Source organism: Aspergillus vadensis, assembly GCF_003184925.1.
Source record: "Aspergillus vadensis CBS 113365 unplaced genomic scaffold BO88scaffold_3, whole genome shotgun sequence".
Classification (NCBI taxonomy): domain Eukaryota; kingdom Fungi; phylum Ascomycota; class Eurotiomycetes; order Eurotiales; family Aspergillaceae; genus Aspergillus; species Aspergillus vadensis.
Window position 1 is genome coordinate 1,858,639 of NW_020292041.1, and position 26,076 is coordinate 1,884,714.

Here is a 26,076-nt window from a genome sequence, read left to right on the forward strand (position 1 = left end):
CCTTCCATACTTAGTGAAGATAGTACTAAGCTGAACACAACACAAACAAGCAACAACGATTACCCCTCTTCCTTCTATTCCTCACTCTCTTCATTACTGTCTATCATAATACACACGTCAAGATGCCCCCCCTGATCGTCGACATCCACACTCATGTCTACCCTCCTTCTTATATGCATATGCTTCGCGCGCGTAAGACAGTCCCCTATGTCCACGACCCAGCCAACAATGCAACCCCTCGTCTCATCATCCTTTCATCCGACGATGACCCGTCAATCCCCGTCGATCAGCGTGGTCGCCCCGTGGATTCGTCCTATTCAGACATCAACGTAAAATTGGCCTTTATGCGACGCCATGGAATCAACTGCAGCGTTATTTCTTTGGCCAATCCGTGGCTGGACTTCCTCGAGCCGGACGAAGCCCAGACATGGGCAGAGCGCATCAATGACGACCTCGAGACAACTTGTGCGCGGGTAAATAACGATGCAGACCCTGACAGGACAAAGGCACTCCATGAGAAGGAAACGCTGTTTGCTTTCGGGGCACTTCCGCTCAGCGCCCCGAGCCCCGATATTGTTGTAAACGAAATCAGAAGGCTCAAGACATTGCCCCATCTCCGGGGGGTGATCATGGGAACAACAGGTCTAGGCAAGGGGTTAGACGATAGTAGACTGGATCCGGTCTGGGAGGCCTTACAAGATACGGAGTCCATGTTGTTCCTACACCCCCACTATGGGCTACCCGATGAAGCCTTTGGTGGACCCGAAGTAACGAATCGCTATGGTCATGTTCTTCCCCTAGCTCTAGGGTTTCCTCTTGAGACAACCATTGCGGTGACGAGGATGCTTTTGGCCGGGGTCTTTGATCGCTTCCCACGGTTGAAGATCCTCCTGGCTCATTCCGGAGGTACCCTCCCCTTCCTTGCTGGTCGAATCGAGAGCTGTATCCTTCATGAACGCAAATTCATCGCCAACGGGGGGGATGTTCCCGGTCCGCAACGCAGTGTGTGGGATGTTCTGAGCACCAATATCTATCTGGACGCCGTGGTGTACGGCACTGCTGGGTTGAAAGCAGCTGTGGCTGCAGCAGGAGGAAGTGATCGTCTTCTCTTCGGTACGTTGGTCCCGGGATGCTTCTCTGCGATGGCATTGTTAATACCAGTATAGGAACCGATCATCCGTTCTTCCCTCCTTTGGGCAAGGATGACGAAGAATGGCCGAGTGTGACGACCAATTACAAAGCGATCCATACTGCATTCGAATCAGAAGGAGATACTGCTGCAGGGGTCTTGGGGGGCAACGCGGCTCGCATACTAGATTTGAAATAGACATGAACTATATAATAATAGCAATGCTGCATGGCATGACTCCATCTGCTTTGAGCTTGTGCTTGCAGTGAGTCGTGTCAGTGATACTGCGCATCCGTGGCATATGCAGAATGCAAGTATTTCCGTTGAGATCAGTAAGTCATACATGTCAGATGGACGCAAATCCCGGCCTCATACCTCCGGGCTGGCCAAGGCCAGACTGCGGCCAGAAACACCACGTCTACATCTTCGGGGAATTTCGCGCAGCTAGCATCTCCCAGCCTATGAGCCTCCAAATTTCTTGTACAAACCAGTCGGGCACTGATTGCTCGGGGATTTTTGAGCAGGTTTGAAGTCGTTCAAGGTCCCGTTCATCTGGCTCCATGGGGTATTGTAGAGCCTCTGGCCAAAGCGTGTCGGTGCCAAAGACCGACTGAAGCAGGGTAGTCTGTAGCTTTCCCTTGAGCTTTGCAGCCAACTGTCTGTTTGTACACCCATGACTGGGATCTGAAGACATAGATGGAGTATCTTCGAGTGAGACTAGCATCCTTTCCAATGGCCATATAAGGCTCTTAGCCTCCATGGCCGCTGCGGGTAATGTGCTCTCAGCCACGTCAATTCCCTCCATACCTCCTGGCAAAGGAAACTTGGCATCATTCATCTGTAAATCAGGTCGCAAACGCAAATCGTGGAAGACAAACAAGGAAAGTAGCTTTCCCACACGACTCAAAAGTACGAATAAAAACCCTTCAAGTATACTTTGTTTAGCTACACAGTCAATGTTGAACGATAGTGCCACTCTACTCAGCAACAAGCTCACATGAGTGGCTATTTCATCTGTCTCATCTCCTTGGTTCTGATCATCAGCAGGGCAGCCTGTTCTAGATTGCTTGGATTTTGCCTTTTGCCTTTGTTGAGTTTGTTTTGCGCTTGTTTTAGACTCACGAAGTTGCTGTTCGGCTTTTGTCCTGCAATGCCGACCCAAAGCTTCTATAACCGACTCATATAAGCGAACAATGGAGTACGTAATCTGCCCAGCATCTCGCATTTGCTGTCCAGATGCAGATAGTTTCCTGAAAGTTTCAATCAGGATAAGAAAAGCGTTCTCGGTGCTATTCAGGACAGCCAGTATATCCGGCTTCTTGAGCTGTTGAATCACTTTAGTCGTGGACCGGGATACGATTGGTCGTTCAAGCGCATCAAGAACATTCTTGGTTGCAGTAGCGCAAAGCTCCACTGCGGCCCTAACAATGTTTGAATTATTGGGCCGTTTCTGCAGAACTTTCTGTAATGCGTAGAGTTGCCTCATGAAAGGTGCAGTGACTATAAGGCAATTTCGGTCAGTATAATCCCATCCATTAACGGTGTATGCGAACAGACATTGTTCAGAAAAGTTTAAATGATCGACCACACCGCCATCTAATCCTGCAGAAAGACTATTGTCAAACACCGAGGTATCCATTCGAGAGAAGGTCTGGGTCTTTGCTCTCTTCCGTGTCACAGCACCACTACCGGGAGCAGCACCCTTCGCAGTAGTCTTGCGTTTTAATGTCGGTTGACCGTTTTCTGCACCAGCAATATCTGCACCCTGGAGCCGTGCCCGGAGAGACTCATTGCGTTGCTCTAGTTCGTATATTCGATCCAGCAAATTGCATTGTTCTGCTTCGGACCGCTCGTATGCTTGTTGCCAAAATGAGACGCTGTCGAAGAATTTGTCATGCGTGTAAGACCTGTCAGATGGGTGGGTGCTTTTGATGTGATGACGAATCTGCAATAGATGCTCTAAACTTTCAATCAATCTGCATGCTCTGTCAAAAAGTACTAAGACGGGAATATTGCCTTTCAGATCCACATCCGGTGGCTTGAGCTTGACGATGGCCATTGCAAGAGCTAACTGAGCGGGTGAAGGCATTGTAATTCCATTCATTTCTTTTTCTTTTTAACTTTTCCAGAAGTTCGACACAAGATGGGAGACGAGGTGGTATCACAATGCATCAAAGCGTCGAGTCGAGTCCACATTACTCTCTTTCCTCATTTGGAAGGCACGTGCGTGGTATCAAAATCAAGGAAAACATTTGGATTACGCTGAAACAATTCTTTGGGGACATTAAGAAGTACCGGTAGAGTCATGACTCTTTTGATTGCCTCAGGGGGTGGACGCCAGGAATCGTGCAGTGTCTACCAGAGTTCAACTGCTGTCAGTCAGTACTAGTAACTTAGTACACAGTATATATCTTGGAAGTTCCACTAGCATATTAGCAGGGGAAGACGATGTATGCCGATAGTAGTATCGACTAGCGTTAGTAGTAATGAATTGAATATTGTCACAACTTTAGAAATGTACTGCGAATCACGATTAAAATGAGTGTCAACATTGACGTATTTTGTGTCAGGCTAAAAGAGCATTTATTACTACTGGATAAGCACTTGGTCTGATCGGATGGACAAAGTGAAGCCGAGCCAGACCCGCCACCGCCAGCCAGACCCTCCCGCCAAGCCTGACATGAAGCTTCATCGGTTTGTGCTACCACTTTCTCTTCTCATTCATCTCTCCAACACCAGACCTCCAAGAGGCGTGCATCGCCAACTAAAACACCACATCGACTCAGCATAACAAAACCCGAGGAAATAAACCACGTCTGAGCTCAAAAATAATACCGCGACGGCCAAACGCGCACCACCATGGCCTCAAAAGACGACCTCAAGGCCCACGCGGCCTCCAATGAAGACTTCTACGCCCTCCTCGATATCTCCCCGGCCGCTGCAGAATCAGAAATTCGTCGCGCCTACCGCCGAACCGCTCTGAAGTACCACCCAGATAAGATCGCGAACCCCACACCTGCAGACATCGACAAGTTCCATACGCTCCAGATCGCCTACGATGTTCTTTCCGATCCGTCGGTGCGGCAGCTCTACGATAATGCGCGGGAGGCGCGCCAGCGCAAACAGCGCGAGCGGGATATGATGGATGCTGCGAAGAGGAAGATGAGAGAGGACTTGGAGGCTAGGGAGCGCGCGGGGGCTGCGGCGATGGGTGGCGCTGGTGCGCAACGCGGTGTGAAGCGGCCGTGGATGGGGGGCGGCGCTGATGACGATGCTGAAGCGAAGCTGCAGAGGGAGATTGAGCGGATTGCCGAGGATGGACGACGGCGGCGACGTGAGGCGGAGGAAAAACTGAAGCAGGAAATGGAGGAGGAGGAAAAGCTCATGCGCCAGGAGGAAGAAGAGGCGCAACGGGCGGCGGACAGGAGTAGTCAGAAGGTTGATCGCTCGAAAGAGGGTGGCACGAATGTTCCGGAACTAGAACGAGGTGTCAAGGTGCGTTGGGTACGTGAAGGACGCGGGCTGGACCTGGATAAAGATCGGTTGATCTCTCTATTCTCGTCTTACGGCGAGATCGAGAACATCCTGCTCCTCAAGGACAAACGACAACGTATCGGAGACAACCGCGAGAAGAAGACGGTTGCGACAGCTGTGGTGATATTCGCTTCCATCGTCGGCGCCCACTTTGCTGTTCTGAACAGTGAGAAGAGGTTGCGTCAGAGTGTTGGGCAAGCGGACAGCGAGTGGTCTGTCATCGAATCTGTCTTCTGGGCATCTGGCAGCCAACCCGACCTGAGCGTTGCAGCCAACGCCTATTCTACTGCTTCCACTCCCCTGGAACAGGGCATCGCAGCACCCAACTCTTCAGGTCCAGTTCCTCCCGCTGCCCCTCCCAAACCATCTTTCAACTTTGCTGGTTTGAAGTCAGCAGCGTCTGATACTGCTGATAAGAAACCCGGAAAAGCACCATCCTTCGGTTCCTTTGCTGCTGGCGCGGCGTCAAAGTCGGCGCAATCTGCGCCTGCTGGCTCGGCCAACGGCTCGAGCGCCCCGAGTATGGCGGAGCTGACGCTGATGCGGTTGAGAAATGCGCAGCGGGAGAAGGAACGCAAGGCCCTTGAAGAGCAGCTTAGGAAAGAAGATGAAGCTGCAGATGCAGCTGAGGCTGAAGCCAAGGTATAGATGCGATATATTTTCAATGACTCGAGGCCATGGTGCGCATTTACAAAGGCGTTACATGGTCGGATGAACTCAACGGCAGCATAAGTGCTGCGCTATGTATTCTTAGACACTTCATTCAAGCATAGAGATACCCTCACGTTTTGTACTATCAACTACTTGCGTTTTCGCTAAATGAGACTTGAAGATATGGTATTTACCGGTATATTTTTGACAATATTTTACAAGTGGGGTCTATGATACATTGTTGACGCAGTTGATCATTTCATCGTGACTCCTCCTCTTCCTCCAACTGTTCCAACAGTTCCCTGGCTCGCTGTCCCTCCAGCTCTAGGTTACGGCCCTGGTTTTTCTTCACTCCACCATTGTAGATGTGCTCTCGCGTCCAAGCTGGGACAAGTGCTTTCAACTTCACCTCGCCAGCCTCAGACGATCCATCTTCAGCCCCAGTCCATGAGACCTTGAACTCCTGATCAGGACTATATTGGGTCACCTCCCCAGTCAAAGCAACATCCGTCATCATCTCCAATCGACACAAAGCAAGTCCGATATTTCCAACACCGCCCAAGAATTTGCCCGCGCTACGGCCCTTGCGCGCGCTGACCTTGGAAATGTTCGACCCGGATGGCGGCATCTCCACCTCCACAGAGGGGTCATACACCGGCATATCGGCCGACCCTAAGTCGCCTAGATCCCCATTATACAACTGAACCGGCAGTATGCGCTTCCTCACAACACCCGTATGATGCGTCCGGATCGTAAGCTCCTGACCGACATAGCATCCCTTGCGGAAATCGATACCCCGCGACATATCCATGTTAGACTCCAACGGAAGCGCGGACTCGCGGATTATCTCCGATTGCCCTTCCGCAATGCCATGCAACATCCGTCGCACGGTATAAGAGCCCAGATCCACCTCCGATCCATAACCCTCGCCTTCTCCCTCCGCCAGATGCGTCGTCAAGTCTGCCTCGCCTGGTGTGACAAGCCTAGAGCCGAACCCTGGTGCGCGGGTATCTACACACCCGGTAACCGTCGCAGAAGATGAGGCAAAGGGCGAAAGTGACTGAGAATCCAGGTTATATGCTGCCCACCGGGGCTCACTATGATCTTTCCATGAGGCCCACACAGTGCGTTCTCCCTCGTCCAGGGCACGTAGCTTCAGTTTCGCGCGGAGCTTGTGTTTCTTGAGATGTTTCAAGAGAGTCGTGACTTCGCTCTTGTCCACTTCTACCAGCCATGCGTGTTCATCCGGCGATGTGCCCTCTGCCTGGGGTAGCGGGTAGAGGAAAGCGTCGTTGAGCACTCGGCCCTGGGAGTTCAGGAAAGCAGTGTAGGAGCCTGTTCGACGAGTTGCACGGTTCGGGTCGTTCGTGATGAGCATGTTCTGTGTGATTAAGCCTTGGAGATATGAGGTGCTATCAATGCCCGTTATGGAGATTAATCCGCGGTTTGTGAGACGTGCATATCCGGTTGCTGGCGGGGAGGGTGGGTTCGGGGTGGTGGATCGTGGGGCGCAACGCTGGATGGTCGTGGAAAAATATCGATTGCGACCGAGACATTGCGCACATATTGTGCGTGTAGATGGGCTGGCGCGCATCATGTTTGTGGGCTGATACTGGAATTGGTTCTGCGTAGCGTTTACAAATCAGAGGCCCATGAATGACATCGTCGGTAAGGCGGTGGAAAAGGGCAGAATATAGAGCATGACATAATCTGTCTTACGAGCTAGCCCAAAAGGGAGAATCTACTCCGCATAGGAAAGTGTAGCTGGATGGAGGGTTCACTGTAGCATGGACAATATCAAAATTAATTTCAAGATCATGAAGCAATCAACCGCTAACTTCATTAGAGACGCATATGTATAGGGGATGGTCCTATCAAGCAAAAATGACCGAGTTACTTGTGTCCTTTGGCAACTCCTTCCAGAAACCCAAGCAAGAATGCCTTATTGACAGGCGAAGAGACCTTATTGGCATTAGATGCCTGACTATCCTCCATTTCATGAGGCGTTTGGCCAACGTTAGGAACAGCGGGCAAATTGACCGGCGACAGTGGACTGACGACAGAAGAAGGCTGCGACGGTTTCGGAACAGATGTGCCCAGTTCCGCAGGGGAAATATTTGGAGAGACAGAGGTTTTGCCAAAGAGTGATAGGAGCATCTCCTTCTGCGCAACAGTTTGACTCGGTCGGCGGTCGAAGCTGGGTTGAGGTTGCGAATGCCGAGGGGATTCCGTGGAGCGTGCGGCGGCCTGTTGATCTTGACTCTCATTGAGTGCAGTCCGAATCGGGAGAAGATTGATCGCAGTTGGATTATCAGAGCGACGTAAAATCTGCGGCTGGAAAGGTTTAGGTGGCTCCGGAGAACTGGGTTTTGGACCCCTAGGCTGGGAGGGAGGACGGGAGGTTTGCGGAGAAGCGCGTGCAGGAGGCTGTTCCTTGGCGGCTTGCGGTCTTGCCAAGATCGTTATAGGGGCCGTAACAGCCGATGCCTGCTCGTTTCTGAATCCTTTGCGGTTCGGCCCATTCTGTGCCTTCCTTGATGGCTTCTGAGCTCCGGGTTGTGGAGTATGCATGGTCGGTCCAGAAGCTGGCGCAGAAGCCCATGGATGAGCTGCGGGCGAACTGCGCCGCGCAGGGCTATGGTCCCCCCGGGGTCGTTGAAGGACTTGTTTTCTAGCCGGGGACACTGACTGACCCGATAGTTCGGCCGGCCCAGAGACAGCAGGAGCAGGAGACCCTCTCAACAAATTAAGGAGGTGATCCTGATGTTGTGATGGTCTTCGTTCACTGGCTTGCGCCGGTCCAGTATGGGACACCAAGTTCGCCTTGGGCGTCTTGGGTGTTTTGGTCGAGTCATCCTTGAAAACATTCAACAGAGCCAGGGAATGGCTCGTAAGTTTTGGTGGAGGCAGATTTCTCGCCGGTGGCACGGTCGCACCTTGAGCTTGGGAAGGATGACCTGATTGAGAGAATTGAGGATCACCGGTTCGATGGTAGGGGGCCGGGGCGGCTTGGCTCTGCGGAGCGGGAGCGAGTTCTGCCAGCGGGCCTGTGTCCTTGTGGAAGTGTGATGCAAGCGACTGCTGAGGGGGGAAAGTTCCGTGAAAACTACCCGATGGCCCTGGAGCAGCAGAGAGCGGACTTTGATTAAACTGGCCATGAGGCATTGCGTTGGCAATGGATGCTGGTAGATGTGGTACAGGACCGTGATTGGGCTGTGGGTATGACGGCAAGCTTGGGGGTACGCCGACATGAGGGCCTTGTTGGGGAAAGCCCGGGAAGAAGCCCATCGCGGGATAAGGCCGACTCGCAGGAGGCACACTCCCTGGGAGAGGCGCCGGCATCGATTGCTGCTCTGGAATATGGGCCTGTGGAAGGGATTCACGAGACGAGCCGGTCCTCAGCAGCTCTAAAAGAGCATTGGATTTAGAGGCACTGGGCCCTGAGACTGGTGCATGGATGATTGGCGATGTATTTCCAGAAGGAACCAGATTGTTGATGTTGAGAAGGCGCTTAAGGTGAGCAGAGGCATCTTGAGTCGACGCAAGTTCTGGCAAGTCACTCGGAGTAGCCATTTCCGCAGCGGCCTGGTTTGGTGTGAAGCTGTGCACGGCATGGGAAGCTTCGTCGATCGACATGTCGTTCTGCATAGGTAGCTTCGGGCCACCTGGAGTCTTTCCTTCAAGCCTCTTTTGTTGGGCAATCCACTTCTTGAGCGGATGCATAAACGGAGCTACCATATAGAACTTGTTCGCATTGGCGACGGCGAAGCCTTGATCTTGCTGCTTGCTCTTCTTCAGTGTCGGCAACTCCGACAGCTTGTACCACTCAATCTTGCTAATCTCCTTGCGAGTACGCGGCTCAAAATGAGCGTCCTGTGGCACACCCCGGAAAACGTACAGCCTCATGTGCTGCTCTCTCATGGTGATTTCGATGAACTTGACATCTTTCTCATCTTGGACCAATCCGGCTTCCCGAACGTCAAAACCAGTTTCCTCGTAGACTTCTCGAATGGCGCAGTCGATGTCTTTCTCATCTTTATTGATTTTGCCTCGTGGAAAACTCCAGTTGGCGCCTTTCTTCCAACCTTTGACCAAGACCACCTCATCCATGTCATCGTTAAGCATGATGGCACCGCGCACCGGGACCCGGGTTTTGTAGGCCAGGAATTCAGAGAATGCGGTGATATGATGATAATGCGACCATTGGGACATCAATGGGCAATGCTGAAAGATGCGCAAAGCGAAGGCTTTCAGGGACAAGGACGGGAGAGCCGGATCCAACGGCCGAATGAAGTCTTCGTAAAACCATTGTGCTTCTTCAACCTGAAAACAGATGCGTTCAACAGATTCGAGCTCTTCTCGGGGTAAGTTAATGATAAAGCGAACACACAAATCATCCAGCCCTGCCCGGAGCCATCCAAGTTAGCACAGCCGAGGTCACCGTAGTCACACGGGCGGGGGAGACAAGCGTCAAGGCGGGACTCACAGTCTTCCAACTGCATCTTTGTTTCTGTCATACTGGACAACGTGCTCTAGCATTTCAGCAGAGGTAAGGACAGGCAAGGAGCTCTCCGAGCGTCAAGCGGAGAGAGCACGAGGCGGAGCGAACGAGGACTGAGGGGACAGCACAGCGCGCTGCTGCAGCTTCAAGGAAGGGTGCTTGGCAAGCGCCAACCCTGAAGCGTACTTTTTTGCGAGAAGGCTAAGGAGGCAGGGATGTGAGGGCAAACCAATGGGTTATCTACCTCAACCAAGAGACGAAGCGCTGATAGGTGGGTAGAGAGTGAGGGAGAAGTGGCTCTTGTGGTTGACACCCGACGGCCTAACGATAATGGAGGACGGCTAAGAGTGAGTGAGCTGCGAATGAGTTGGGTTGGGGAAGTCACTCATTAGTTACTAGTACCAACTAGTCTAGTCCGCTTAGGGAAACCAGCTGACTGCGCCACATGTAGTGACTGTGGCGCAGATACACACAAGAGTCAAGTATGTGGCTAGTGAGATGTGAGGGGGGTTACGTAATGTCTGCTGGTGGTCGCGCCGGATCATGCAATGACGTCGATGCGCGGCTCGTGTTCCAGATATTCAGGTCATTGTCGACGTTGTCGTCCTTGACTGGCTGTCGCACAATGTATCCCATGGTTTTAAAAAGCCGCCCGAAACCCCTTGGTCCAAAAATAAGGCGCTTACATCGGAGATCCTTTATCGAATCTTCACAGACATACATACGTCTGCTCCTGAGAGCTTGGCGGTTATATAGTCAGCCAAGCATCCCCTCCTGAAGAGGGTGCCTGATCGATCCGGCACATTCCAACGTCCCCTTTCTTTTTCATTTTTTTTAGTCACAGACCTTTCCTCCCCTTACTCTAAGTCCCTCCCATCATCTGATCCTGCCACCTCCTAAGCTATGTCGGCGCAACTTGCAAATCTAGTGGGCAAGAAGATTCTCGCAGAATCCGCCCGGAATCACTTTGGACAAGAGGTAAAACCCATTCCATTTTCTGAACCGTCCTACTTTGGAAAACTATGGGCTAAGACAGTGTGTTGTTGTAGGACCCCTATTTCGAAGAGGTTCCCGCGTCACGCTTGAATCGCGCCTTCGGGAAGAAAACACAAAAGCGACGCAAAGCAGTCCCTCCAGGCCTGTCGCAGAACGACAGCAAGGTTCTGACGCAGGTAAAAAGAAGGGCGTATCGCTTGGACTTATGTCTCTTTAGCTTGTGTGGAATACGATTCGGATGGGGAAGTGTTATAGGTCTATTCCCGTTGTAAGTTGCAATCCCAGCGCATGGTGTTCAATCCGAGACTCATGCAAGAAATCAAACAGTATTGGAGATGGAGCAGACGCTGCATTGGCTTTGATGGTGGTGCACACCTGTGACAAAATCGATGGGGGCCTCCCATCGCGGCTGCGAATGATGATGCTCATGAATATCGTGATCGACTTCTTTATCGGCCTGGTTCCTTTCATTGGTGACGTTGCTGATGCCGTGTACAAATGCAACACGCGGAATGCCGTCCTTCTGGAAAAACATCTGCGCGAAAAAGGGGCCAAGGCGCTTGCCAAACAAGAGAGGAGGCAGGATACAGCGGATATGAGCTTGCCGGACGAGTTCGACCGCTATGACGACGATACTTCGGGTGAGCCATCTAGCCACAAAGGCCAGCCACACAGTAGGAACACTGATGGACCAGCGAAGCCCCCAGCAGCACGGGATCCCAAGAGAAGCCGTTCACAAGGCAGATGGTTCGGAGGAAGAGCCCAACCGGAGGATGACCTTGAGACTGGAGTGATCGATAACTCCCGGCCTTCTCGGCGGCATTGACGATGTCACAGATAGATGCATTCAGGACAGTTAGAATAATGATGCCTACCCACAAGCGCGGTATAGATGAATATGTGATTGAACCTTCATTTAACAGGTCAATTCGGGCTGGGACCGAGCACAGGCGTAGCAGAACTGAAGCTGTTCGTTGTCTTGTTCGCCCGCAATGTTTTCGTTCGTAGTCATGAAGGCCCCGCAGAAATCGCACTGCAGTCCGCCGATAGACGTTCCAGATGACTGGAGCTTACTGGCAGTCCTGGTCACGTTCAGCATGACGCCGGGGTATTTCGCACCCTGGGTGCTGACATAACGGATCATCAGCTCATCGATCGACAAGTTCTTCGTGAGCGTATTCTCCGAGGGAGGCTCGTCATGGACGATGATGCCAGCGAGCTCGGGAAAGAGGGTGGCATATGTGCGTATCTCTGCCGTGAACACGTCCCGAAGCGGGAAGTTGAATTCTAGACCGAACGGCGACATTCCATCGCACACCTGCCACGTCACTGCAGAGCCGCGTCCCTTCGCGACATTGGCGAGCGTCTTGGCGGCGAGCTTGCTGTCCGAGTCACCCCATACTATGCCACGGCATTCCATCTTCTTTGCGAAAGCAACGACAAGTTTGTTCAACAAGATCTGGTCGACATCGGACTTGGATGTGGCTGATGAGATCGACCTGCGGAAGCGAGTTAAGCGCTCCTCATCGGATAGAGAAGTGTCATCTGTGAAGTGCTCCCCAGCGTACTGCGACATGATCTGATGGACATCCGGGTCAAGCTCGAAGATACTGTGGAAGGGGAGCCGGGTGAAGGAACAGAGTGGGAAGGTCTGCTGCGCGAGAGCAAAGCCTTCTTCGTGCGGGGGGACAGGGGAGATCGTCGAAGGCTCAACGACGAGGACGAGAATTTCGAAGCCCGCGGGACCATGTTTCTTTGAGCGCAGTACCTCCAGCTGCTGGTGCAGCATGTGCAACAGCACAGTGGAGGAGACGCCATACGAAAGGGGGAGCAGCAATTTGCAGGGACCGGTTTGTGGCATATTCCTCCGGAGACGATACCGTTCCATGCGCCGGAAGGGTTTGAAGTTCAAGAATCGAATATAACAATCTCTTCATGGAGGGGTAACTGAAATCAGTATGGACTAGAAGCGGCGACAGGTATACTATAGGGGAGACGAGACGTACTGGCACACGAAACGCTCGCGCAATGTAAAGGCCGGTTTGGCTTCATGACAGTTCATGCAGCGATCAGGTAGCTCTTTTCCGGGCATTTTGGTGGTGTCAGGGCGGAGTGCAAGACTGGGGATTCATACAATAAAATTGTAGTAATAATCGTGGTTTTGCACGCGGGATGCCGGGTGGGGAGCGATTTTCACCAGGCAGAATTTCTCGGCGGCGGGCAGAGCCACTGGCAGCACGGGCTTAGATAATACCCATGGGCGGGACCCCCGTCAACAACACGCGGCTTCCCCGGTTTCAGCAGTTGAAGCCACGCTTCGTGAGATCGTCGCAAACATCATTCGGTCTCCCAACGCATCCGAGTCTTGCCGACTTCCCCTGAGAAGGCCACTTCCTCCGTTGAATTTGCCCTCAAATTGTACCTGGAGCTTCTTATGATCCAGGGCTGCAACTAAACCCTGCTCTCGGCGACTCCGGAGCTCCGTCCTACTGCCAGGCACCCTACCGCATAGCTCCTTTTTCATTGTCATAATGAGAGGCTGGCTTCGGACCCTTGGCTTAACTGCCTTACTGGCAGGAAGCGTGCTGGCAAATGAAGTTGAACTAGTGCGCATTGTCTTTCACCATAATCTGGGCCTCGATGCTGACATCCGTTTTCCGCGCAGACACAAGATGAAGCCCATCGACAGCGTTGTTCGGGAATGTATAGTCGCAAAGCTTGGGGTGGAAATGTCGATCCCTTCATCTTGACCAAATTCGTTCAAGAACCCCAGTCCGGTGATAGCGATCCTCTCGTCAGTCTCGTCATATTCGAATGGTCCGATGAGAATCTCATCGGCCGGCCTGTTCCGGGTGACTCTGGGGTGCGACCACCCTTCCCTGACCATGATTATGTTTGGATAGTTCAACTCATATATGCGGCTTTAGGAACGGGAAACGATCTGTGATGAGGCCAGTGTGCAAGCGAACCTCTGCTCAGAAGACCAAGTCGGTTCTTTCATTCTTGCTTCGAATGTCACCGAGGCCTCCAAATTCCCTGTCGTCACCAAAGCAGTCCACCTAAATGATCCCGCGGCCATCAATTATCCTATCAAAAAGACTGGATTCTATTGCGTCAGCACGTACGGATATTCTGGCGTGGACTACAAGGCCGTGGTCGAGTTCAGGAACTCGTACGGTGAACTTCCAGCTGCGCAGATCGCAAAGCTCCCGTTCTATGGTGGCTTGACTATTGTCTACGCAGTTGTCGGTCTGTAAGTATCTTCTAGTGTCGCTGAGTTCAGTCAGGGTGGGGCTTACACTCAATAGGTTCTGGGCATTCCTTTATGTGCAAAACCGTCACGATATTTGTAAGTACAGGCCCTTGGGTGTCCAGTGACTATCCGCTAATCGTCTCCAGTGCCCGTTCAAAATTACATCACCGCGATTCTTGTTTTCCTCATTGTCGAGCAGTTGATGACTTGGGGCTTCTACGGTATGTCTAACGCTTTATATCACCGATGACCTCTGCTAATGCCCATTCAGACTATCAAAACCGCAACGGCTTAAACACCGGCGCAAAGGCATTGATGGTTATAGTTGCTGTACTGAATGCGGGACGTAACGCTTTCTCGTTTTTCCTCTTGCTGATAGTGTGCATGGGCTATGGCGTTGTCAAGCCCTCGCTCGGTCGGACGATGATATACGTTCGTATCCTTGCCATCACCCACTTCATCTTCGCTGTGATATACGCTGTCGCCAGTCTATCAATTACCCCGGACAGCGCCGGCCCGCTCGTCTTGCTCATTGTACTTCCTCTGGCTGGTACACTCACGGCCTTCTACGTGTGGACATTGAACTCCCTGAATGCGACAATGAAGGACCTTATCGACAGAAAGCAGAAGACGAAAGCCATGATGTACAAGAAGCTTTGGTGGTGTATTCTCGGTAGTATCGTCGTTATCTTCGGTTTCTTCTTCATCAACTCTATCGCCTTTGCAGGACGCAGCGAGGCCAGCTTTGTACCCGAGCACTGGAAGTCCAGATGGTTCGTGCTGGATGGCTGGCTGAACCTGGTGTACTTCTTCGATATCGGATTCGTCGCCTATCTGTGGCGTCCCACTGCCAACAACAGACGGTTCGCTATGAGTGACGAGGTAGGCCTTGATTGGAGCAATTGCGCGAGAATGAAAGATAAGCTAACAACATGTTAGATTGCGCAAGACGACGACGGCTTTGAGATTCGTTCCTTCGGTAGTGCCTTGGATGAAGAGGACGCTTTTGGTGGTCCCGAAGAACCTTCTGGTTCGGAGCAGCGTCGTGACCTGTCGCCTGTGCCTCCCAAGCCCGTCCCTGCTGCCCCGCGTCAACGGGAGTCCCTGGACGGTGAGACTATCTTTGCTGTCGGCGAGGACGGGGACAAATGGTCTGACGACGAAGATGAATCGCCGCGCAACTCCGGCGAACGAGAGCGGCTTACTGGCAAGCATAAGGACTAAATGCGGCCTCCGAAGCCACACCTGCCCCGTCGTGGGCATTGACATCCTAAAATTGCAGGGCGAAAAGTCATTCTCGCAATAGCTATTTGTCCGCTGTCTTGACGGTCGGAGATATACGGCTACGTTGCCATATTTCGGGGAAAATTGGAAGTGTTGGTATTCTTCATGTGTTAGTTGGCTTTGCAGGCATGTGATGGCGTTCGGCCTATGGTGTATTCCCCGTTGCTCAGTGTTTCGTGTTTCTTCTGCTTCGAATGTAATGGAGGAGCGATATTTTTTTTATGTTGTATAGATTTTCTACCATATGTAACTCCAGTTATGAAGCAATGTTTTCAGTTCATCGAACATTATACAAGACGTCAGTAATTCTATCTCAGCATTCATACAAGCTTAGTATCCCATGCCTGTCCATTATCACTTGCACTGATTATAGCATGACGAACAACTCCCAGTGATGTTGGGACGCTCTCAATCATACCCTCATTCCAATCTAAATCGACCCAATACATAATCTCATACCTGATCAAGTCCGCCTTGTAGATTGCTAGCTATGCAGGTGCTTCACCGTTAGAAACAATGGCCCTAGACGCCTCAATTCCCTCAAACCTCAGTAAACACATGAAGTCATAAACAACGCGTATGGAGACACGGGAAGGTTGTCGCCATAGCTAAATACAATCAACAAAAAGAGAGAGCAAAGCAAAGCAAAGCGAAGCAAATCACAGCGAAGCCATGCAACAAAGTGAAAGTGTAAACGAGTGGCGCTGCCGCCCAACCAGCTAGCTGCCTGCCATCTTCTCTTCATTCTTCGGCCATGTTCTTGCTTCTAACGGACACATCTACCAGCGTCTTCAGCGTCTATTCCCATGGCCCTGACGTCTACATGTTCCTGGTTCGGGCCGGGCAATCCGATTCAGGGTCCAGTTCGACCTGACTGAGCTTAAGTCATACTTCCCTCCAGCACTGGAACAGTTAACGTTAATTAGTGGTGACTTCCCGCACAACAACCCCCATAGAATCAACTTCTCCATCCGCACGCGAGGGGGCCACCATGGTGACCAGCCCAGCGCCGAGCATTGTCTCCATTAAGGCCTGCTTACCCAGTGCAGTGCCATGACTCACGAAAATTTCCGTCGGTTTCCATGATTCCATCTCCCCTAACACGTCTACAACAACAACACCACCATTTCCACCATTCCTTTTTCCGCCCTTAACGAACACAACCCACCCGCAATTCCACCCCGCCGGCTAGCCCAAGCAACGACAGAATACGTACGGACGCACGCGAGCGCCCACACCCACCATGGCGCATCCCGAAAACCAAGTCGACGACGGCGTCGCCTCTTCTAGCGAGATCGAGATCTCCCCCTTCCAAGTCAGTCGAGAGCTCTCGGCTTCCCTCCTCGCGCGATGTCGATCCCTCCTCGCCGAGATCAGCGAGTTCCAGGCCCTTTTGGTGGAAACACAACGGAACCCCCAGATCGTGGAGGTGCGGTCGCTGAAGTCGAATGTGCTTTCGGAGTTGCGCACGTTGGAGAAATTAGGCGCGCAGGTGCGGAACCTGCCTGAGCCGACGAAGGGCGATGGCGATGGGGAGGATGATAATAATAATACCGATGCTGGAGCGACGGATGGCGATGACTCGGCGGCGAGAAGACTGGTTCATACGTTGAAGTCTTCGAATCTGCCGTTTTATGAGGCCGTTTGGGCCATTGCGAAGAATACGTGTCGTGGGTTGGTTGCTTTTGGGAAGAGGTTTTATTGGGGGGATGATAATGGTGATAATGGGGTTTCGGAGAAAAAGTCGGGGAGGGATAAGAAGAAGAGCGTGTTTGTGGATATCATTGCTGATGATGGGGAGGAGTGGGTGAAGGTGTCTACGGTTGCGGAGTCGAGGTTGTTGTTTGAGATGGCGGAGAAGGGGTGGGAGGCTGATTCTGAGAGTGAGGATGGGGAGGCTCGGACGGTTCTACGGAATCATGATGGGGATAATGGTGATGTGGAGGACGATGAGGATGAGGATGAGATTGAGCTGGTGAAGTTGGCTAGAGATTTGAGGACCGCGGCCAATGCTACGAGAGTCAGGTATAGACATCCTCGGCTGCGGTTTGTGGCGCCGAGGATTCGTGAGGGAAGCTGTGCGGAGATTGATGATCTTTTGAAGATTATTAGAGGCTATGGGATCAAAGTGGATTGTGGTGACAAGGCATATGCTGTGACTGGTACACCGGAGGGCTTGTCCCACCTCCTTCCGAAGCCGTTCAAACACTTCACTTCCACTATTAATGTGGACTGCACATTGATGCTTGCTGCGGTCTCAGATCTCTCGCATTACAAACACATCACCCAGTCTCCGCAGCATCATAAGGCCATCAATCGACAGATCGCCGTTGAGCATGAGCGACCTCTGTTGCCCACGGAGCTGTGGCCCGCAATGGATGCTTATGAACTAGTGTGTGTGGAGGGGGCCGCAACACGGATGAAAGAGATCGTCAATATCATCGGCACCGACACTGAAAGGTTGCGCATGGAAATTCTGCTCGGCGAGCCCCCTTACGATACATATAGCCGAGAGGATCTCATCAAGAAATACCAGGAGCTGTCCGATTATGAGATACCGGCACACTGGAAAATCCCCGTCAAGACGGTCGAAGCGAAGTCGGTGATTGCATCTGCGAGAGATACTGCAAAACTGCCGCCCGTCTATCAGAAGGTGGCCGAGAACCTCTCCGATATCAACTATAGTGTGTTTCTGTACGGATGGGCTGCGGGACTGGCGACGATCTCCAGCAATCGGACCGTGGTCAAGGAGATTGAGTCCATTATCGAGAAGCACAGAGATGGAGATGACAGCTTGGAGGGACCTCTTATCTGGGTGTGTGATACTGCCAGGAGCTTGATAGGCAAAGAAAAGAATCGAAAGAACTAGACCAACTAGTTCGAAGACTCTAACGATAGATCGGACGATGACTGAATGATCGAGCATTCAGAGTCGTCTACATCAGACAGCATCTCTTTCCAATTTTTGCAATTAGTGGTGTTTAGACCAGCAGAGCTCATAGCTGTTGTCGGGGTCGTCTCAGCAGCTGATGGGGACAAGGTGGCTCGCTACTTTTCAGAAGATCTGGAAGGGTCCTCTGGAAGCCAGAAAACAGTCTCTTTGTCGGCAGACGCAATCATGTTGTACCTCGGATTGTATTCAACGATGGCAGTCCGTCCGCGATGTGATAGTCTAGTCATTGGCTGCAATAGACCGTTTGGCTCTGGAGGAGATTGTTGTAGATCCCACACTAGCATGTCGGAATGATCTCCCGAACCACCGACCACGTATCGCCCGTCGGGAGAGAAGCACGCATCTCCCTGACCAAGAGGCTTCCCGGTTGTCGATACTGGTGCAGCTCTCCCGGGTGATCCGGCTTTGCCCACCAAGAATGCCTTAACGGTGCCCTCGAAAGCATCGAGAATGAAGTGTCCATGGTAGTCGGTTCCGACCAGCAAGTGCTTGCCATCATTGGAGAATTCCAGACGAGTCCACCCTCTGCCTCGGGTAGAAGGGGTATACCGTTCTTCGTACGGCGCAAGATCGAAGCTGGAGAAGGGAGCTTTGTCGTAGTTGCGGAGGTCGTAGAGAAGGACCGATGCGGTTGATTGGGAGGCAATGGCGATGACAGAGGCGGACGGGTCGAAGGCCACAAGGTATGGAGTTGCGAGTTTCAGCTTTCCTTGCGCATTGCGAGAGCCGAGATCCCAGAGAGCAACTGTGTCATCCTTGGAGCATGAGATAAAGGAGTCGCTGCCCGGAGACAGAGCTAAGCAGGTGACTTTGTCGGTGTGGCCCTGGAAGTAGCGAATGTAGCCTTCATTATGAAGGTCCAACAACCGCAAGGAATCTAGGTCGATCAGAACAGGGGACAAGAATGGAGGTGTGTGGCAGCAGACATACCATCAACCTTGGTGCTCGCATGAAGGACCTGACGACTGTGGTGGGTGAACCTGGCTAGATGGGCTCCGTACTTTTTGCTGGGGACCGACTTTGTAGATTTGCCCTCCTTAATATCGAAGACCTGGATAGTTTCATCATCACCTGATGCCACCAAGTAATCACCCTGGTCATCAAAGTCTAGCGAGGTCACATAATTGGAAGTATCCTGCTTGGGGCCTCGGAATGCCTATGATGGAAGAAACGGAATATTAGATGGGTGCCCCGGTCCACAAGAGCCATTGGACTAACCTTGGTAGGACGGAAGCTACGAATGATATCCGAGACCTTCTGGCATTGCAGGATTGGCTGTTGAGGCTGTGGTTGCGCCGTTGGTTGTGGTTGACCTTCCGCCATAATTCTTGACTTGACTAGATAGATAATGATAAAGTGCGATTGCGGGGAACAGGATGCAAGTTGTCAGGATGTCCACGATCTTTAAGCTAGCTTACAATCCAGACAGATCCTTTTGCTTCTACCCGGCTATTTCTCCGAAGTTCCTCGACCTGCAAGGATTCCGCCCAAACTGACCCGAGTAGAGAAGTAGTCAAGGTCGTCACTTGAGGGAAGCAGACGCGCCTGACGATGGATTTTGACGCGTTTGACCGACTTCCGCGGGGTGATGTTGTTCCGGTCCGACGCTTACCATCGGCAGTGGAGATACCGATTGGCCGAGGTCGGAGGCTCTGGACTGCAAAGTGCGGATCTCGTGGCCAATTACTAACCAATTATCGGCTGCGGAAACCAATCCGAGCGGCGTTGGAACTGTCGGACGGAGGCTTGAATGGCGGAGGGAATCTCACGGCATGAACACCTCAGCTCTGACACCGTTTTGACTTTCTGACAAGTCCATCGCTCACCCTACTTTTCCACTGCACCGTCACTGAGTCTGTCATCTTCCCCTCCTGGGGCACTCAGCATCGCTTCACGCAACAGCCAGGTCGTCGTGATTTTACCAGCGCCCTTGTCGGCCTCGCTTTTGCCCTTCCGCGCGCAGACTCGGTCCACTCCCCTCCGTTAGCGGAGACGAATCTGAATAGTTACAATGTCCACAACAACAGGGTACGTGGTGGTGGTGCCTTCAAAATCGTCAGATTACGGTCGCGTTAACGCATTCTCTCCTTCTCTACAGAGCATTCATCGCAGGAGGTGTTGCAGCATGCGGAGCAGTGACGGTCACTCATAGCTTTGAAACGGTGAAGATTCGGTACAGTCTTCCTCCCCTATTCGGAGTGTCGCGGATTACTCCTCATCAGCTGTGTCGCCGGATGCTAATTGGTATTATACAAAAGTCTGCAACTGCAGGGTGAACTGCAGGCCAAGCAGGACGCCGCCAAGAAATACCGGGGTGTCTTGCACGGTGTGAAGGTTATTCTACAAAATGAGGGTCCCCGCGGTCTTTTCCGGGGAATAGGTTCGGCTGTATGTTTATATATCAGCGTTTGACGGTACTTGTATAGCTAACAGCCGCTGCAGTATATCTACCAAGTCCTGCTCAACGGTTGCCGTCTGGGTTTCTACGAACCGCTGCGCAAGGGTCTGGCAACGACGATATACCAGGATGCTCAAGTTCAGTCTCTGGGTGTTAATGTCGTCGCCGGTGCTGCATCTGGTATCATCGGAGCTGCTGCGGGTTCGCCCTTTTTCCTGGTCAAGACTCGCCTGCAATCGTTCTCCCCGTTCCTTCCCGTCGGCACCCAGCACAACTACAAGAACTCGTTTGATGGACTGCGGAAGATCCACTCGACGGAGGGAGTTTCTGGCTTATACCGTGGAGTTGGCGCGGCGATGGTACGGACTGGCTTTGGTAGTTCCGTTCAGCTGCCTACCTATTTCTTCGCCAAGCGCCGCCTGATGAAGCACCTGGGCATGGAAGATGGTCCAGGTCTGCACCTGGCCAGTAGCACGGCATCTGGCTTTGTCGTCTGCTGTGTTATGCACCCGCCTGGTATGTCCTACGCTTACGACACAACTGCATTTAGCTAACCTGTTGTTCAGACACTATCATGTCTAGAATGTACAACCAGACGGGCAACCTGTACAAGGGCGTGTTCGATTGCCTCTTCAAGACCATCAAGACGGAGGGTGTGTTGGCGATCTACAAGGGATACTTTGCCCATCTTGCGCGTATTCTGCCTCACACGGTATGTGATGTTCGACACCCAGTCCCGTAGGCGATGCACTAACCTGGCTGTAGATCTTGACCCTCAGTTTGGCTGAGCAGACCAACAAAGTCATGCGCAGACTGGAAGATCGGTTCCTGTCTGACTCGTTGAAGGAGAACTTGTAGTCACCGTAGTATAATAGCGACATTGGCATACCCCCCTGAAACTTTGCGACACTTATAGAGACGTTTCGGGATATGATTTCGGTTCTGCATTGTTGAGCAGCAGCAGCATGGCCAGTATCGCGTGATGTGTATGTACATAGGGCGTTCTGTCTTGGGTCGTCATGCTGTGCTCTTAGATTTGGAGATACATTTGGATAAATAGCTTGAATAGATTTGGAGTTGGCCATGCGCAGTACTTGCCTGGTGTTGGAGTACTATATATGATGCAATGTCCAGGAAGCTTTAGGAAAGCCATGTCGCATCATGGATGGTCAGTTTCAGACGCGCGATTCACCTCACCGGACACAACATGGGGAAATGAACAGTTAACGAGGGTCGAACTAGACGAGCCGCGCAAGACAGGATGTGGATACAATGGAGCTTATGAAAGGAATTGGGGCAAGCAACTACGCGCACTAGTCAGTGGTTCCATGTTGAATCAAGCTAAGAATGATGCTTGCATTGCTTTCTTCCGTCGGATGCATGAGCTCGGGATTAGACGCGTCGTGTTTGGTGCCGATGGGAACTATCCATACACGATCCAAAGCCGAGAATGTAAACAACAAAAGAGTTCGTCAACGATGTCAAGAAGAACCTTGCGACGATGTTACTTTTCTATCTTGCATTCAAAGAAAACGAAACCTTTGTTTACTGTATAACCACGGATGATCATGTTGCAGCACGCACCCGACGCGTCGCAGCGGTAACGTCATCACCGACAGCAAAGGCAGGCTGAAAGCCCCCACTGGGGCCAGCTGAAGCCAGCTGGATCTAGATTCAAAGTGGGAAAGAGAAGCAAGGATCTTTCTTCCATTAGGGTCAAAACATCCGTAAATCCGTGGGTGGGTGCAGGCAGCTGCCCAATGTGGATTGGAAGATGCAGACGCGACGCGTTCAGCACAGACGCTCTTGCTTCTTGGCCGTCGGAGTAACCCTACTCGGGGGTCGGCGATCCAAAATTTCTGTTCAGCTCGGATTAAACCGAGTGGAGATGGCGGATGAGCTCGGCTGATTGATGATGTCGTAAAGAGTACCTAAGCAGCTGCAGGGAATGTTGGAGACTGTAAGGTACGGTATGGGTGGGTTGGGAGATGGAGACAAGTATCATTATCCATTGATTGGTGTTACTGTATAATGGGATACATGAGGTCTGATATGATATCTACACATTACAGAAAAGGAATAGAGGGAGAGATTGAATGGATTGACAGAATCGATCGAGGGGCTGAAAGATGGGAGTTCGATCTGATAAGATAGCAGCTGGTTACGAGACGCGACTACTTTTTCACTAAAGGCCCTAGGCATCGACGTGCTCCGGACTTGACACCAGGCACCCGCCTCTTCAGGAATGTGGAGAGGGACGATTCAGGAAACTTGCTGCAGGTCTTGCAGCTAATGATACAGGAATAATGGATCAGTGGAGATCAAAACACCGGATGAGAATCCAGCCGGTGGTGTGAGGATGGAGTCTGACAGAGTTCAAGCGTGATGGACGCGCCGAACATCAACAACCCGCCCGGATCAATAGTTGTTCCTGCCAGCCACCGGGTCAACAGTCGCGCCAAGTCACGTGCGACGTGACTCGCCCGTCGCGCTAAGGATCACGTCCTCGTCTGCCGGCGAGTATTTCTTGTCGCCTCGCCCTCCCTCGCTGCAGCTCTTTTTCTTCACATCCCACCACCAGCTCAGTCGATTGGAGTGTTTTTCTGTGTCTGTGTGATCAATTCCTCTTTGACTTATATCTCCTTCACCTACACACAATCATCACCATGTCTGTACAACTCACTCCCTCCAAGCAGGTATGTGATGTCACGTCTCTCGCCTCCCACCTTCGACGCGTAATTACAGCCAGATAAGCTAACACGCGTTGCTTCCATAGGCTGCTTCCTCCCTCGAGAACCTCAAGATGAGCGATTCGCCTGTTAAGAAGCTCAACTTCGGTGGCAAGGAGAACGCGCCTGCTGCCGTTGACGTGACCGCCGACAAGCCCGTCGAGAAGCCCGTCGAAGCCCCCAAGGTCGCGCCCGGTATTAAGGAGATGGAGGCCAACGAGCCTCTGCTCCAAGAGAACCCTCACCGTTTCGTCCTTTTCCCCATCAAGTACCACGAGGTGAGTGACACGCGCGTTACGCGTTACGCGTAAAGTGGAATTTTTCGCTTCCCGCCCGCGACAATTGGCATGTGCGCTAACGCCGCATTCTCGCACCCGACAGATCTGGCAGATGTACAAGAAGGCCGAGGCCTCTTTCTGGACCGCCGAGGAAATTGATCTTTCCAAGGATTTGCACGACTGGCATAACCGCCTGAACGACGACGAGCGCTACTTCATCTCCCACGTTCTCGCGTTCTTCGCTGCCTCCGATGGCATTGTCAACGAGAACCTCGTCGAGCGTTTCAGCGGCGAGGTCCAGGTTCCTGAGGCTCGTTGCTTCTACGGTTTCCAGATCATGATGGAGAACATCCACTCCGAGACCTACTCTCTCCTCATCGATACCTACATCAAGGAGCCCAAGCAGCGCACCTACCTCTTCGACGCTATTGATACCAGTATGTACCTCAAACCGGGATTGTGATTGGTCAATGGATGCTAACCCCTGCAGTCCCCTGCATTGCCAAGAAGGCCGATTGGGCCATCAAGTGGATCCAGGACCGGGAATCTACCTTCGCTCAGCGTCTCGTTGCTTTCGCTGCCGTGGAGGGTATCTTCTTCTCCGGTTCCTTCGCTTCCATCTTCTGGCTCAAGAAGCGTGGTCTCATGCCTGGTCTGACCTTCTCCAACGAGCTCATCTCTCGTGACGAGGGTCTCCACACCGACTTCGCCTGCCTGCTGTTCTCCCACCTGAACAACCGCCCCAGCAAGCAGGTTGTTGAGGACATCATTGTCGAGGCCGTCGGCATTGAGCAGGAGTTCCTGACTGACGCTCTGCCCTGTGCTCTGCTGGGCATGAACTCCAAGCTGATGTGCCAGTACATCGAGTTCGTTGCGGACCGCCTGCTGGTGGCTCTCGGCAACAAGAAGTACTACAACGCCACCAACCCCTTCGACTTCATGGAGTCGATCTCGCTGGCGGGTAAGACCAACTTCTTCGAGAAGCGGGTGGGTGACTACCAGAAGGCTGGTGTCATGGCCAGCACGAAGAAGGAGGAGGAGCCCAAGACCAACGGTAACGGTCTCAGCTTCGATGAGGACTTCTAAACACCGCAACAAAATGATGCCACTATACCCGGTTGTTGGCACCAGCCACGATATGTTTGATTCTGGGTGTTTACGAGGATATTTGACTATACGCATGGGATTGGCGTTTATTGGATGGGATTGATTCCTTTTTCTTATAATTGTTAATGTTTGACTCTTGTATTTAGAGAAATGTACATTGGATATTACTTTGACGATGATGCTGTAGAGCACCTAGCATGTCTATAACGTAACATCCCAACCATACGTGCAATAATCAATCCACTGACGGGATGAAGATGGATGGCTACTATCTTGCTCCCGCATGAACAACCATGAATCCTCTCACAATGCCAAAGCTTTATTTGAATATGCACATTTTAGCAAGTAACAAGATATCATCCATCGAAAGAATGCAAGAAATAAAGAGATCACCTCTTCCCCTTCCCCCCCTTCTTCTTCCCTTTCCCTCCCTTCCCAGCTGCACCAGAATTAGCCCCCTCCCCAGCTACCGTCTGTCCCTCAGCAGCAGCAGGAGCATCCCCCATCTCCACATCCCCAGCAGCACCACCAGCAGAAGCAGCAGCAGGATTATTCCCCAACCCCAACCCCTCAACATCAGCCCCGGCAGCCAACTTCCCCAACGAGGTGATCAACCGGCCGACCTCGGCGCCCTTGTTCGTGCGATATTTCAAACAGATGCCGGATCCCGGGTGATAGGTCTTGAGTTCGAGGACGGCGATGCGGGGTTTGGGTTCGGTTTCTTCTGTAGATGTGGGTTGTTGGGATTGTGTTGTCGAGGAGGGTTTTGTGGATGTGCGGGGGAAGGTGTATTTTGTTGTGATTCTCTATACAGGGATCCTTTTGTTAGTTGTTGTTTAGGTTATAGGTAGTTGGGGAGGGGATGTACCGTGTCTGGGTAGGCTTGGAGGAGGAGAGAGGATTGTTCGAGGTAGGATTGGGAGGTTGGGAGGTAGGGCATTTTGGTGGTGTAGGTCCCTCTGGTTGAGAGGGTATGAATTTGGGATGTTTGGTGTGAGGTTTAGAATTTGGGAGTGGTAGAGTGGAATGGTGGTGTAGAGGTGAACTGGGTCGGTGATGTGAAGCTGGATTATTTCTGGTGTTTTGCTGCGGCGCCGCTCGGAGGTGGGAAGTTGAAGTTGGTGGTTAGGTGGTGCTTGGGCTAGCGGGCGGTGTGTGGTGCCGCAGTCGATTGACAGCTCGAACTCCCATAGTATGCTACAGCTCGGCAAACTACTTTGATATCTATGACTCTAATAACTGATCCTGGTCAATTCATCGTTA

The 26,076-nt window shown here is 52.1% G+C and overlaps 12 protein-coding genes across 12 annotated transcripts; 7 read left to right on the forward strand and 5 right to left on the reverse strand.

Moving 5' to 3' along the window:
• Nucleotides 1-36: 36 nt before the first annotated feature.
• BO88DRAFT_402175 (amidohydrolase family protein) lies at nucleotides 37-1,616 on the forward strand. The gene has a single exon (XM_025706035.1). The coding sequence runs from the start codon at nucleotides 123-125 to the stop codon at nucleotides 1,164-1,166; it is 1,044 nt and encodes a 347-aa protein (XP_025566916.1). The 5' UTR covers nucleotides 37-122; the 3' UTR covers nucleotides 1,167-1,616.
• BO88DRAFT_422795 (uncharacterized protein) lies at nucleotides 1,548-3,218 on the reverse strand (the record flags this gene model as incomplete). The annotated part of the gene is made up of 3 exons (XM_025708598.1): nucleotides 1,548-2,629; nucleotides 2,687-3,074; nucleotides 3,129-3,218. The coding sequence occupies 3 exons, from the start codon at nucleotides 3,216-3,218 to the stop codon at nucleotides 1,548-1,550; spliced, it is 1,560 nt and encodes a 519-aa protein (XP_025566917.1).
• A 645-nt stretch (nucleotides 3,219-3,863) lies between these two features.
• Nucleotides 3,864-5,511, forward strand: BO88DRAFT_402177 (putative cell cycle control protein (Cwf23)). The gene has a single exon (XM_025706036.1). The coding sequence runs from the start codon at nucleotides 3,989-3,991 to the stop codon at nucleotides 5,309-5,311; it is 1,323 nt and encodes a 440-aa protein (XP_025566918.1). The 5' UTR covers nucleotides 3,864-3,988; the 3' UTR covers nucleotides 5,312-5,511.
• BO88DRAFT_441584 (decapping enzyme complex catalytic subunit DCP2) lies at nucleotides 5,492-10,196 on the reverse strand. Its single transcript, XM_025709891.1, has 3 exons — nucleotides 9,801-10,196; nucleotides 7,331-9,717; nucleotides 5,492-6,926 (listed from the first exon to the last, which is right to left on the reverse strand). Exons 1-3 carry the CDS (start codon nucleotides 9,829-9,831, stop codon nucleotides 5,574-5,576), a joined length of 3,771 nt encoding a protein of 1,256 aa, XP_025566919.1. The 5' UTR covers nucleotides 9,832-10,196; the 3' UTR covers nucleotides 5,492-5,573.
• A 491-nt stretch (nucleotides 10,197-10,687) lies between these two features.
• Nucleotides 10,688-11,637, forward strand: BO88DRAFT_441585 (DUF4112 domain-containing protein; the record flags this gene model as incomplete). The annotated part of the gene is made up of 3 exons (XM_025709892.1): nucleotides 10,688-10,793; nucleotides 10,865-11,079; nucleotides 11,139-11,637. The coding sequence occupies exons 1-3, from the start codon at nucleotides 10,719-10,721 to the stop codon at nucleotides 11,635-11,637; spliced, it is 789 nt and encodes a 262-aa protein (XP_025566920.1). The 5' UTR covers nucleotides 10,688-10,718.
• A 90-nt stretch (nucleotides 11,638-11,727) lies between these two features.
• On the reverse strand, nucleotides 11,728-12,903 carry BO88DRAFT_332566 (uncharacterized protein; the record flags this gene model as incomplete). The annotated part of the gene is made up of 2 exons (XM_025702730.1): nucleotides 11,728-12,742; nucleotides 12,818-12,903. The coding sequence occupies 2 exons, from the start codon at nucleotides 12,901-12,903 to the stop codon at nucleotides 11,728-11,730; spliced, it is 1,101 nt and encodes a 366-aa protein (XP_025566921.1).
• Nucleotides 12,904-13,121: 218 nt separating this feature from the next.
• BO88DRAFT_402182 (putative integral membrane protein (Ptm1)) lies at nucleotides 13,122-15,631 on the forward strand. The gene is made up of 7 exons (XM_025706037.1): nucleotides 13,122-13,417; nucleotides 13,477-13,674; nucleotides 13,739-14,064; nucleotides 14,120-14,160; nucleotides 14,211-14,285; nucleotides 14,336-14,946; nucleotides 15,004-15,631. Exons 1-7 carry the CDS (start codon nucleotides 13,343-13,345, stop codon nucleotides 15,286-15,288), a joined length of 1,611 nt encoding a protein of 536 aa, XP_025566922.1. The 5' UTR covers nucleotides 13,122-13,342; the 3' UTR covers nucleotides 15,289-15,631.
• Nucleotides 15,632-16,591: 960 nt separating this feature from the next.
• BO88DRAFT_450493 (uncharacterized protein) lies at nucleotides 16,592-18,217 on the forward strand (the record flags this gene model as incomplete). The annotated part of the gene is made up of 1 exon (XM_025710567.1): nucleotides 16,592-18,217. The coding sequence occupies one exon, from the start codon at nucleotides 16,592-16,594 to the stop codon at nucleotides 18,215-18,217; it is 1,626 nt and encodes a 541-aa protein (XP_025566923.1).
• A 179-nt stretch (nucleotides 18,218-18,396) lies between these two features.
• BO88DRAFT_412010 (WD-repeat containing protein SWD2) lies at nucleotides 18,397-19,624 on the reverse strand (the record flags this gene model as incomplete). Its single annotated transcript, XM_025708064.1, has 3 exons — nucleotides 18,397-19,178; nucleotides 19,232-19,457; nucleotides 19,520-19,624. 3 exons carry the CDS (start codon nucleotides 19,622-19,624, stop codon nucleotides 18,397-18,399), a joined length of 1,113 nt encoding a protein of 370 aa, XP_025566924.1.
• Nucleotides 19,625-20,081: 457 nt separating this feature from the next.
• Nucleotides 20,082-21,972, forward strand: BO88DRAFT_402184 (putative mitochondrial oxaloacetate transporter (Oac)). Its single transcript, XM_025706038.1, has 6 exons — nucleotides 20,082-20,329; nucleotides 20,400-20,474; nucleotides 20,560-20,689; nucleotides 20,744-21,215; nucleotides 21,266-21,411; nucleotides 21,465-21,972. Exons 1-6 carry the CDS (start codon nucleotides 20,313-20,315, stop codon nucleotides 21,555-21,557), a joined length of 933 nt encoding a protein of 310 aa, XP_025566925.1. The 5' UTR covers nucleotides 20,082-20,312; the 3' UTR covers nucleotides 21,558-21,972.
• Nucleotides 21,973-23,240: 1,268 nt separating this feature from the next.
• On the forward strand, nucleotides 23,241-25,114 carry BO88DRAFT_382332 (ribonucleotide-diphosphate reductase subunit RNR2). Its single transcript, XM_025704619.1, has 4 exons — nucleotides 23,241-23,395; nucleotides 23,476-23,706; nucleotides 23,810-24,143; nucleotides 24,197-25,114. The coding sequence occupies exons 1-4, from the start codon at nucleotides 23,366-23,368 to the stop codon at nucleotides 24,790-24,792; spliced, it is 1,191 nt and encodes a 396-aa protein (XP_025566926.1). The 5' UTR covers nucleotides 23,241-23,365; the 3' UTR covers nucleotides 24,793-25,114.
• An 88-nt stretch (nucleotides 25,115-25,202) lies between these two features.
• Nucleotides 25,203-25,753, reverse strand: BO88DRAFT_412013 (SRP9/SRP21 family protein; the record flags this gene model as incomplete). Its single annotated transcript, XM_025708065.1, has 2 exons — nucleotides 25,203-25,619; nucleotides 25,682-25,753. The coding sequence occupies 2 exons, from the start codon at nucleotides 25,751-25,753 to the stop codon at nucleotides 25,203-25,205; spliced, it is 489 nt and encodes a 162-aa protein (XP_025566927.1).
• Nucleotides 25,754-26,076: the final 323 nt, after the last annotated feature.